The sequence below is a fragment of the Poecilia reticulata genome, linkage group LG4, assembly GCF_000633615.1.
Source record: "Poecilia reticulata strain Guanapo linkage group LG4, Guppy_female_1.0+MT, whole genome shotgun sequence".
Classification (NCBI taxonomy): domain Eukaryota; kingdom Metazoa; phylum Chordata; class Actinopteri; order Cyprinodontiformes; family Poeciliidae; genus Poecilia; species Poecilia reticulata.
In genome coordinates, this window is record NC_024334.1 from 17,879,445 (window position 1) to 17,892,218 (window position 12,774).

Below are 12,774 nucleotides of genomic sequence, written 5' to 3' on the forward strand. Positions count from 1 at the left end.
CGGGTTGTTAAAAGGCAGACTGATGGATTTTCAATTTGTTCCCCTCTGTCAGCTTGCAATTTCAACTTCTAAGGATAAAATACAAGAGAAAAAAAAAGCTTAAGCCAGCTATAGAGGCATTATGAATTGCAGCAGCATTTTAAGGTCTCATATCAGTTTCAGTAGAGAGGCATTTCATAATATCCATAATTAAAGAGGAACTAGGCACTGAGCTTTATTTAATCCGGGCTCTCCCCACGTGGCTGGCTACACTGACAGCCCCCTACGTCCAGATTGGACATGGCATGGCTGCAGCTTCCTGACCGCAGGGAGAAAACATCTTCATCTACATCGCTTACAGCTGAAAATGACAGAAACCAAATTAAATACAATCCACTTTTATGTGCAGGAATCCAGTTTGGAACTGATCGTTTTCAGTGGGAGGGGGGAAAAAAATAAATAAATCCCCCGCATGTTTTGTGGAAGAGAGAACAAAAAGGAGCCCTGATGAAAGTGAAGTGAGTGTAACCGAAGCTTCAATGGGCATTTCTGTGTTTTAAATATCAGAGGGCAGAGTCTGTCAGAACACTGGTCATCTTTGAGCCGGAGCTGAAAAGCTTCTTTTGTGCCAACACAATGCTCACCCCCTCCTCATCCCTCCGTTTTTAAAATGCTGCCTGCCGAAGGCCTCGGCTCTGTGGATACTCAGAGAGGAAGAAACCAGTTTAAGCATTCAGGGACAGTCTTGGCTCTGAGGACAGTTTGTCACACCGATTTGGCTGTTTGTTTGTTTGTTTGTTTTAAATCTACAGCACCAGAATAACCCTAGATTGATAAAAAAAAAATATTAATAAAATCACATTTAAGGATCTGAACTTTATTACGTTCTTTAAAGCTGAAAAACAAATGCTTTTAAAAAGGTTCTTTATTGTTGTATATCTTTCAGTTTACCACAGATTAAATATAGTTTTATGTAAAATTTATGGGAAAAAGTATTTTCCCCTTTTTAAAGGGAGCAGAAATTAAATCACAATTCTCATAAAGGCTAGAATCAAGAAATCCTTCAATTTTCTAAAAATAAATAAATTATATATAGTTGTGTTTTTGTCCCTGAGTTTTATATTGTGTCTTCCATTTAGAGCCAAAATATGTTTTCCTATCCTGGTGTAAAAACTATTAGCAGCAGAAGGGAAGAGTTTGCTAGATCAGGAGGAATCTGTTCTCTTGGTTTTATTTTCATGACTCTCACCAACCTTTCCTGCATAGAAGATCTTTGGGGAAAAGCGAAAGTCCTCACTCTCTGTTTTTTTCTCTGTTGCCAATGAGCAACTACACATCCAATCAATCCAATCAATACATACCTGTTGAAAATGGTTTTTTAGATAATAATAATAATAATAATAATAATAATAATAATAATAATAATAATAATAATAATAATAATAATAATAATAATAATAATTTTTTAATATCCTTAGATGTTTGTAAATAATGACACTCTCTCCATATTCCAGCTGTGCCTTTATGTTTTAGAAAGGCAGGCCCCTGAAGGCTCTTTTAGTGTTAGAAAAGTGTTTCAGAATCATTTACCAGCTTTAAAAAAACAGCAGATTAAATGGTGAGTAATTGGAGTTTAATACCTTGGGATTTTTAATTAAGTTCATTTTTAATTTCTTACCCTCAAATAAGGTATTTATCTTTCAAGTACTACACAGAAAGTCTACCAGCTTCACATTGTACATGTTCTACAAACCAGGTATTTCCACACATTAGTGCAACAATAAGTGGGGCAAAACAGATGTGCATATTTTCGTCAAATGTAGATTTTAAGCTTACATATTATATATAAAAACAAACTTTTTTTTTTTCACAAATACTCACTTCATATGCCCGTGGACTGGTAAGGCAACTCGCCAGTGGGCCACAGTAACTGGGCAGAGTGGAGGTCAGAGGTGGACCGCTGTGTGTCAAAATAGGCTTAAGGTAACTGGGAAGTAATTAAGGGAAATCCAGAGAAAACATTCAAAAATTAGTAAGAGGCACACATTGCAAATCTGAAAAAAAAAAAATCTCAATAAAAAGGTTGAACTTAAACTTGGAAAACAAAAGTTATAGAAGGTTTTAGTAAAACTTTACAACAGAAATTTAATATTTTAGAGGGATGTGTGCTGCTGAGATCGTTTTGGTGTTTTTACACCTGATCTGGATTCTTCAATCTGCAGAGAACAAATAATTGTTTTTTTTTATACGCTGCAAAAACACAACGTTTTACCAAGTATTTTTGGTCTTATTGTGAGTGCAAGTATCTTGGTACACTCGAATTAAGAGAAAACTGACTGAATATCTTTTGAGCATGATATGGAAACTTGTCTTAAGGCAATAATTCCCTAATATATTGATTAAAAAAGTACCAGTTCCACTGGTAGATTATTTCACTTATGACAAGACATTTCTCCCATGTTAGGTGGAATAATCTGCCAGTGGGCTGGTACTTTTTAAATATTTTTTTAAAGAATTATCAACATAAAAACAGCTTCTAAATAACTTGTTTGCAAGTTAGTTTTGTCTCATTTTAAGTTATTTGGACTAGACACTAGACCAAAACGCCTCAGTGAGTTTATGTGATTTTGCAGTGAAGGACTCAGCTTAACCAGGCTAAGCTGCTTTGGAAAACTAAGTGGCGCGTTCAAATGGTGGCGACTGGAATCCGCTGGTCCCATGCACCACGTTTGGATATTTACACCCGCGGTCGGTTGCACTCGGGAGAAACAACCTGATGTATATCAAATGGTCTGCTGCTTTTCTTTGGCTCCAAAATGGCGTGCAACACGGGGGGGTGTTCCCCTTCTGGGAAACGCAGTTGCTTCGTTTAAAGAGACAGAAACACAATCAGCCACCTGGGAGAGGCAATTGTTCAGCAGAGATGGGAAGATTGGAGGAAATGGGAGGATGAGTCGCTAAAGGCATTACCTTGAGTCTGTTGTTGCAGCCCGGTGGGAGTGAAAAGCAAAACATTTTTCACAATCATGTCAAATTATCTAATCCAGGAGGAACCAATTTGCATAGCAAATGTGGACCAGGCAGTCATCCTGATGGATTATCTGAGATATTTACCTTGTGACTGAATCACATGGGATTTATACACACACACACACACTAAAAAAAGGATACTTGTGATCAAATGTATACCAGAGTCTGAAGAGCCAGGCACTCTCCTGTTGGGTTTTACTCTGGCCCTCATCCTGGTTTCCATCCTAGAGAAGCACGATTGGAAAAAAAACAAAAAAAGATGACATTTTGCTTTTTTCACAGTGAATGCAATCAGACAACAGCACCAGTCATTTGTTTTTCCTGCTACAGTGACTGATAAGGAGACTCATGCAAATCGGTTTAATATTATCTGACTTTTTAACGTGTGGATCCGACTCGCAGAGAGATATAGGACAGAAATTATTCTTAGAGACTTATGATTAATGAACTCAGCTAAAAGCCTTGAAAATTGGTAGCAAAATTTTGTCGGACAGAATTGGAGCTATGACAGCATAAGCTAAATCCAGACATGTTACCTTGGGACATGCACTATGAATGCTTAAAAGCAACAAAGATTTCAGAAGGACACTTCTTTTTTTGTCCAGAAGAAAAATGCAGATGCTGTAGGATGTCGTAGTGTCTATCTGTGCACATCCCCGGAAGAGTTTACCTTTTTTTTTTTTTTTTTTTTTTTTTTTACCATTTTTACTTATGGTTGCACCACAAGCAGATGCCACAGCAAATAGACAATCAGTGTCATTCACAGTGTTGTATAGTAACGAAGTAAAAACACTTCACTACTTTACTTAAGTATATTTTAAGTATATTTTAAGTAAAGTACTTATTACTTTCCCCGAGTATAAAATTTTTTGATAACTTTCACTTTTACTTCACTATATTTCCAAATATAATTGCATACTTTTACTCCGATACATTTTCAATGTGTGATTTAGTTACTTGTTACAAAAAGGCGAGAGAGAGAAACGCTAGTGTTTTGACCCCACCTACTGATTGACTGCAACAAAGTCGGACACAAATGGAACCCCATACGACATGAACCACATATGCATATGTGGTTTATGTCAGAAGCTGGTTCAATTGTAAAGCAGGTTTAAGTTAACCTTGTGGTACAGGTAAAGCACCTAATTTTCTTAACTAAATGATGCCTGCAGGTGTATCTATTAGCAGGTTTAATTTTGCCTGCACTTGGTTGTGTACATTATTTTAAGTGTATTTGAAAAGTTCACCAAAATATAAAAATGTAATTCAAACTGCATTTGCCTTGTTTTACTTTTTTCTTCTACTTTTCATTACATTACTTGAGTACATCTATCTTTACAGTAATTTTCATACTCAAGTACAAGACGTTTCAGATACTTTAAGATTTTAACTCAAGTAACATTTCAGTCAGTGACTTGGACTTTCACCAAAGTCATATTTTGGAGAGGTACCTATACTTCTACTTGACTCTGAGATTTCAGTACTTTATACAACACTGGTCATTCATGATACCCATCAGTGCTCATAATGTCATGCCTCATCCATGTATTTTTCAATCAAAAACAAAACTTTAAAGCTGCTGGCATGTGAACCAGATTTGCTCTCACTGTAGCTGGGAAGATGTTTTGGGAAGATGTTTTGTTATTATACTCTGCTGCCATAGCAGCAGAGTATAATAACAGAAATCACATCCTGTTTTACACGTCACTGTGAGTCAACAACAGGTTGAACAAGAGTTACCAGTTACTAGCAGTCCTAAAATAACATCTGACAGCACACAGCTTCCCTAGTCTACTTTTGTCTTCTTCTTTCTGAGACTACATTTCAGTGTCTAGACTACCTGAGTTTGGATCACATGAACTACAAAAAAATAACAACTAAAAAAACCCCAGTAGAACGTGGAACAGAACGTGTTCGGAACGTGGCAGAGATCCAGAGATTCCCAAAGTGGATGTGAGTGAGCTCCTCACCCCCTGGAGGACTTGGAAGCTGTCGCCAGAGGGCTGCAGGTCTTGATCTGGATCCACACCGACCCTGCAACACGGGAGACAAAACAACATGGTTTAACTTATTGCTTAGCAACAGTTACAAGACGTAATCATATCCCAGCACATGAAAGTGCTGAACTGCTAAACCTCGTTCCCCAAGACGCCGACCAGCATCAGGATTTAACCCAAAGCAAGTTAGAGACATGGGGTAAGTGTGACACAGACGTGGAGGGTGTTTTGTCCTGTTAGCAATTTTTTTCCCTATGAAAGCATAAATTATTAACCTCAGACCCAAGTCACATTTTAACTTGTGCAGAAAATCTCCCGTTCACCCCTGACCCAAAGAGAGAAGGGTGAGTTTCAAGCGCAACCAAACAGCTTAATGAACAATGGTTTTCCACAGTTTGAAGTATTAAAGCCAAAACAGATTTCTGCTCCCAAATTAAAGCATTTCAATCAGTGTAGGCTAATGCATCTCAATTGTAAATGAAGGATAGTTAATAAACCAAAGCTATTAAATGCTATAACGCTCAATAGATTATCAGTGAGGTTTAAGTCAGTCCGACTTTCTGGCCAGTTTCGATTTCCCAGTCGGGGGAATAAATTAACTGGAACGACTTCTTGGCTCGGACTTTGAGTTTCAATATGGCTGCCCCATATCGCAGCAAGCTGTGATGAAAACATGTTTATTTTACAAAACTTGTAAAACTTTTACAAACTTTATTTAATTTTTTAGATTAAAAAATTAAGGTGGGGGTAAAAAAAACAAATAAAATCAATGTAACGAGTAGCGCCTGCAAAATCCAAAAAAGGACAAATTAAAGTCCTACTACTTCCTGTGATCTTGTTCATGTTTTCCTCCAGTAGTAATGTGCAGCTGTTGATAACCGTCACTTGTGTGATGCGAAAAAAGTGTTTCCATGGCAGTTTTGCAAAATAATTTTTTTTTTATGCAGCCAAGAAATAAATAAAAATAAAAAAAGCGCAAAACCTTTTTGTAGAAAAATTTGACTTCTTTTTTTAATTGCTGCGTTTCCCTTAGACAAATTTATTTTCATGATTCCCATTAGCTGTTAACCTGGATGTAACGTCAAAACCCACGTGCAACGTAACTGGAACGCAGCACATCTCCAGCTTCAGTCCAAACCTTTTGATTATCCTAAAAAAACTCTTGAATTCAGTTTGGTTTGGTCTTCGTAAGGCTGCAGCTAGTCAGTTGTTTGTGCATCTATTTCTACCTATTTTTTTTCCCTTCCACTTAACTTTCCAAATTTATTTCATTGTGACCAAGGGCTCAAAATCAACGACTGTTTACCATCAGCAGCGTGATTCATGTGATTGTGTAATTTTAAAAAAAGTTTTAATTGGTCTGCTTATGTAATATTCTGTTGTTTTTAGGTTTTCATTAGCCATGAAACAAATGCTAAACATATCACTGTCTCTAATTCATCTGCGCAGTGCAAGTTTTTCAACTTTTACATGCTTTCTAATTCACCAAGACGCCTTACAGTCACGCTGCTAACTATACTTTTTCTTTCTAGCCATTTCTTTCCATTAAGCTGAGCCAACCAGCAGATAATGTTGTTGTACTTACGTCTGCTGCATAACTATCTGCAAGACAAAGTGACTTCCAAAAAGTCAAACAGAAAGGATTTATTTACATAGCGTGAGCCCATTTTCAGTCTTTCTCGCCGCTCGTGGTATATTTCTACAACGAAGTCTCTCGACAGCTGAAAAGTGTTCAACCCCAGCAGGCCGATTCTCAAGAGGGCGCTTTTATTTTGGTTCAGCTCACTCCAATACATCTTGGATGGGTGCCAAGGGAGAGACACGTAGCCTGTCATGGATATGTTTTAAATCCTACCCGACCAAGCCTGCACAGCAGAACGTTCGACTGGTGTGTGTGGTTGTCTTTAAAACCCCTCCATGACTGTCAGGGAGGAAATGGGCTTTCTGGGTAAGAGGTTCTCCCTCTCTTTACCTTAGCAGTTTCGAAAGAAGAGGCCAAAGCATCCGGTTGTCTTTTAAGACCCTCGTCTCAACTAAACACACACACACACACACGCCAGACAAGATCGGGGGAGGGAGGAAGCTGAAGGGGGCATGCAAACGACATAATGATTCAAATAATACAGGGAAGTGCAGTGGAGAAGTATCTGGGAGAAACAAACTTGACACAGTAAATGCTCCCCTTCTGAAATAAAAATAAGAAAACACCAGGAGCACATGGAGCCTGACTCACATCTCCCAGTATAAAGAGAAACAAACGGCTCCGCGTGACCAGGCTGTGAGGGAATCCTCTAACCACTTCATTACACCCTGTAATCCTAATCTCGAACAACCCACTCCTCTCCTTCTAATCCATCAAATATTCCTTGCAAGCAATTTTGTTTCTGTCCACAAGCAAACCCTGAAAAGAGTGAGGAGGAAGAAGAAGAAGAAGAAAAAAAAAAGCCGGAGCAATCACAGTTCAGGTTTTTTCTTTTTCCTACATGTTATCCTACACAGACGTTTCCAAGTAGAGCGGGTTGGTTTTTATGATGCTGTGTGGGGGGAAAGGAGAAAAAAGAAAAGAAAAAAGTGATTAGTCAACAGAAATTAAAGGAAAAAGAAAGGAACAGATTTTTTTTCACAATACAAAGAGCAGCCTTGACTGGAGCATTTTACGGCAGCAGAGCCTCGACCTCAGCCACACTCAGCTCCACGCTCAGGTGCTTTCAATTCAATTTTTGAAGATGCCCACATTTACCCCCCTCCACCAAAACACACCAGGAGATTTTCCTCCCCCAACACCAATTAGCACCAGCAAACCGATTCGCGTTCGTATACGGCACCTGGAGTATTCCCACTTTCCGTGGCGGCGGCGCTCGTCCTGAAATCTTTTGCAGTTCCAATATCTATAGCTATCATAAACACAGGGTTTGAGAACATTTAAAGACAGGCGGAGATGCGAGACATTAACCTGGTGGAGTAACAAACACTGGATAGAAACAGGGAATTAAAATAAATCATAAACCTCAGGGAATACTGTTTTGTTTTTTATTTACGTGACATTTCTGGATACAAAAACGTCTTTTTTTTCACCTGCATAGGAAAAGAAGATGATAAAGTAAGTCACATGTAACATTTTAGACTTTTTCGTTCATAAGCTTCAGTTGTTTGGAGGGGAAAATCAGATAATAATGATTAAAAGAAAGAAATATTGATGTGAGGAAAGAAAATGCTGCACTGTGAATGATATTAAAGTAATATTACTTGACTCTATCCCATTCTGGAGGTCATAGCCTGGACCCTGCCATGATACACGGTGGTAGCAGAATCATGCAGTGTGCTTTTTTTTTTTTTTAGATTGTTATAGGAAATCATTTGAAAAGCATTTATTATTTTTCTTCTGCTTCCTCATTACGCTCTGCTCTGCTTTACAGAAGTTGGTCACATAAGAAACACAGAACTTTGCGGTTGCAAAATGTGACAAAACAAGTCAAAGCCAGTGACATTTTACTGTAAAGCTGACTAAAAAGTCACCACACAGGGTATAAAAAAAAAGAAAAAGTAAACAAATGAAATGTGGTGGCAACAGTGTGGGCTAAACATAATCCTCTTTTTTGTTGCACTTGGCACCGAGTCTTTGCAGATGTTCACATGTACACATAAAAAATACAGCCGGATGACATCACCACCACTCTTCAGCTGATGAATGAGCAGAAACCAGTGCTTATACTGGAACAAGTTCCACTCCTTTGCAACTGGGAGTTTGGCCATTTGGGAATATGACGTCTCAGTTTACAGCTTATCCTCCCTCAGTTCTTACACTAAGACGAAGTCTCATTTCTGTAAAAGCCAGAAAATACAATTTAATTTGGGTCAGATTTGAACAAACTGACTTTTTGGCTTGATTGTGTTACATTGAAATGGCGTTTCAGTTACATTTATCAAGTTTCTGCATTGTATTTGCTTTCACTGAGAAGTCTGTGAAAAACTCGAGGCGAGTATTCACTATAACATATGTAAATAATTCTTAATACATCAGATTCTCAAAGCATTCACAGGAATCTGCTGAAGAATAGTCACAATGCAAATGATTCTGATAGTGTTTGTTAAGCTACTAATATTAACAAAGATGGGAATGTGGTTTGTATCTATGGAAACAAAGAGCCAAGGCGAGCTACAACTGGGGAGAGTAGAAGTTAATTATATAAAACAGCTTATATAGTAAATTAACGAATGGCAACTGCACATAAAAAGATAAAACAATATTCTGGCATCTTTGCGTTCTATCATCCGTTAATGTTTGCATGAACTTTAATGTAAAGGTAAACCAGTACGAAGACAATTCAGAGTAAGTGAGTTAGACTGGGAATGACATTGAAACCTCTATATCTATAAAAGATCATCTAAAAGATGAGTTTCCTTCTGTAGGGTTGCAATAACCAGGAAACTATACGGAAGGTCATTTCCTTCTGTCCATCTGCCTTGTTCTTATCATCATAAGTCAGAAGATATGTGAAAAAATCATTTTGCACACATCTTTACAAGCGAGGGGCATTAACTGTGAAAACAGCTGCAAATATAAAGCACAGTAGATAAGAAGTATACTAAACTATCATTTCTGTACCCTCAGACGATTGACAGAAATCGTTAATCTGAGAGTAAAGTCAAAGGAAAAACTCCATCACAGCCAAAAAAAGATGTTGCGTGAACTATCAATAGGATTACCCTGAAAATAAAAATCTCAAACGGATTAGCAGAACCTTTCCTGAACCGCGGTAAGCAACAAGGATCTCGTTTTCCTCTTGATGTCCTCCCCTGCCAAACATCGAGGTAAGCAGCACGCTCGCCTGCTTACAGGCCCTGATCTGAAGCCAAAACACCAGCAGCGTCTCTTTACAGGCAACACAGCAGCAGGCCCACATCGCATTTCAGTCGTCACCCAAGAGCCTGATGATCTTAATAGCTTCACCAGATGCTCTGCCGCAACAAGTTACAGATAGCGTGACCCTCATTAATAAAACAGAGGAGAAGATGGAGCTGAGTAACAGGTTGCCGTTATTCTAACTGTCCAGTTATTTAAGATTACACTGAAACCATGCAGCTGATATTTGCATGCGGTAAAGCACATGTCCCAGTATTCACTGCGCTGAGTTCACAGGAGGGGCGGGGGGTCCGTTTGGCAGTGCTCTAAAGCCCCTGCCGAACAATGGCTCCAGTCCGGTCTGAGGAGGCATTACTCATATTAAATAGAGCCCGCTAGCTCAGGCCGCTGCTGCCGGGAACGAGATAATCCGGTTTATCGTGATAAATGCAAAGCTCTCAGTGCACCATGGGCAGACAACGGATAGAAGTGAAGCAGTGCTCAACCCAGATGTCCCCAAAAAAAGGGACCAAATCAAATTATAGCAACAGCAGTGGCACAACGCAGAACACAGACAGTTGGCGTAGGCTCGGTTGGTCTTGGCAATCTGACGATGAAATTAATTTTCTCTTCTCAGGCTCAGGTTTAAGTAGTCTGAGTTGTACTGGAGGAGAAATCTGTTCCTCCCCACAGAGCTCCTGGGGTATTTCTTAGAGAACAGCAGAGAACTCTTGCCCCATCTCCTGGCAGCCCATGACTTACTGAATTACAAACTCGGAGCCTGCTTTACGACTGAAATACGTTTTCAAGCCAAGTTTGAGGGGATTATGGATTATGGAATGCGTTGTGTACGCATTCAATGCTGTTGACAGTCACAACAATACAGAAACACTTAAGCTAGCTGCACTGGTTGCACAAATGTCCATGCTATCAGGCCACGTCATGCTAATTAATTAAATGACATGAAATGATAGCATGTTTAGTTAATGCAAATTTATGCGCAGTAGTTCAGTAACACTCAAATTCACACACTACTTGAGCCTAAATGCACAGTGGTTGATTTGCTGAAGCAAACTAGTTGAGGTTTTTATGGTTTTAGTTCCTTTAAGTAGCTTAACATGCTAACTAGTAAACCAATGTGCCAAAAAAACGTCCTGGTTTACTAGTAATGAACATTGAACATTTATTACGTAGTAGAGCCTTCGATGTGAACTGGTTTACCATATTTAAGGTGTCACTGTGTCGGACAAGATTGTCGTCAAATATTTCAGTTAAGTTCTTCGAACAGAACTTAACTGAAAGTTAAGACATTTGTGAGACTAGCACAGTACTTCTGGAGACTACTACTAGTCCTGCAAGTGTGACACAAACATGGTGATGTTAGTAAACCCCAAGGCATACGTCCAGGTCTGCATAAATGGTATCATCTGTATATGCCCACTCGGCAGACATCTGCATGCAGCCGGGACCTCTGTGGCTGTATTGGTTGTGCGTGCAGGCATGGAATAAAACCGGCCTAAGTCAGAGGGTGGTGCCAAACTCACAAAAGATGAAGTAAACAAAGGGTCAGAACAAGAACACAAACCATAAAATAAAACTTTAAATAGAGCACAGTTGATTAGCTGGGGTGTAAATAGTATGAATATGAGTGGGTCCTTATCCAGAAGGTACAAGTCGTTCTCGTACACGGACAAGAGGAACCATGTCAAGTCCTAAGAGCTTCTTCTGGTGTGAGCAAACATCTAAACTAGTGGACTGTAGTTGCTAACAAGTCAGTCAAAAGGGAATAAAGATAGATACAATAAACATAAAAAGCAAGATTTATGTTGCATATATATATATGTGTGTGTGTGTGTGTGTGTGTGTGTGTGTGTGTATGTGAGGTTTCGTTATTTTCAGAGCGGTTCTGTCACCTGATATGCAGCCAGGAGAGCATGGGTGTGGTTCCCCCACCGAACACCCAGACGGTGAAGAAAACTATGAGCAGCGTGGTGGTGAACATCATCTGCCGGGCGGAGGTGGCAGTGTCCCGGATAGCCAAGGCAAATGCCATCGCCCCGCGTAAACCTGCAAAGGTTGCCATGCCAAAACTGTTGCTCACTAAATCTGTTGAGATTAGCAACATTAGTTGAACCTTTTGATTTTATTTTGCACCTGCAAACATCATCATGTGCTGGAAGTTTCCCCTGATCTTGTCCCTTCGACCGAGGTTGAGGAGGAAGGACAGCGGGTAAATGTTGAGAGCTCTGCCGATAAATATGGCTATCTGACACAAGTTGGTTAAGAAGTCCAATGCTATTAAACTGTGGAGTGTTTCCAGGAATCAGGGTTTCCCCCATGGTGTTAATAGCCTGGCGGGCCAACAGACTTTACTTGAACCACCAGGCTAAGCATGTTTTGTTTATTGACAATAGGTTTTTTTATACCTACAGTAACAATGATAGCAAAGACAGATTAAAGAGTCTCTTTGTTGACACAGTATGGTCAGTATGTGAACACATAGAATAGGGGTGTCAAACTAATTTTTGTTCTAGGCCAAATCAAGATCACAAATGCTCTTAAAGGGCCGGTTGTTCCAGAATGTATTGATAAAACTTGTTCAGAAACCATTAAAACATCAATGAATTTTTAAATTTAAATAATATTATTGAACATCTTTTCAGTTCCTCCAGGATTTTGTGATACTATTTGCAATAAAAATCAAAGTATTTGTGGTACTAATTTGGAAATATTTGTGCTTTATGATGGTAAAAACTACTTTTTATTACTCACTGCATAGATCATGGACTATAATCTGACATCAATTATAGCTGAGGCAGCCGTTTAGTACAAGTACGAAAGTCTTTGATAATTTTTTAGCAAAATCTGCAATAAACTCCAAATTATTACCACAAAAAAGTGCAGGAATTTGTTGATTTTCATAAT

The 12,774-nt window shown here is 38.9% G+C and overlaps 1 protein-coding gene across 2 annotated transcripts in view; it reads right to left on the reverse strand.

The window, feature by feature from the left end:
• Nucleotides 1–12,774, reverse strand: part of slc9a7 (solute carrier family 9 member 7) — a 34,181-nt gene that overhangs the window by 4,981 nt on the left and 16,426 nt on the right. The window contains exons 11-16 of one of the 2 annotated variants that reach the window (XM_017304369.1): nucleotides 12,004–12,115; nucleotides 11,763–11,916; nucleotides 7,832–7,894; nucleotides 4,980–5,043; nucleotides 3,151–3,233; nucleotides 1,861–1,966 (exon numbers count right to left, since the gene is read on the reverse strand). In XM_017304369.1, the coding sequence (XP_017159858.1) occupies nucleotides 1,861–1,966; nucleotides 3,151–3,233; nucleotides 4,980–5,043; nucleotides 7,832–7,894; nucleotides 11,763–11,916; nucleotides 12,004–12,115 (582 nt within the window). The remainder of the gene's footprint in view (nucleotides 1–1,860; nucleotides 1,967–3,150; nucleotides 3,234–4,979; nucleotides 5,044–7,831; nucleotides 7,895–11,762; nucleotides 11,917–12,003; nucleotides 12,116–12,774) is intronic. The other variant, XM_008407620.2, reaches the window with a different exon arrangement.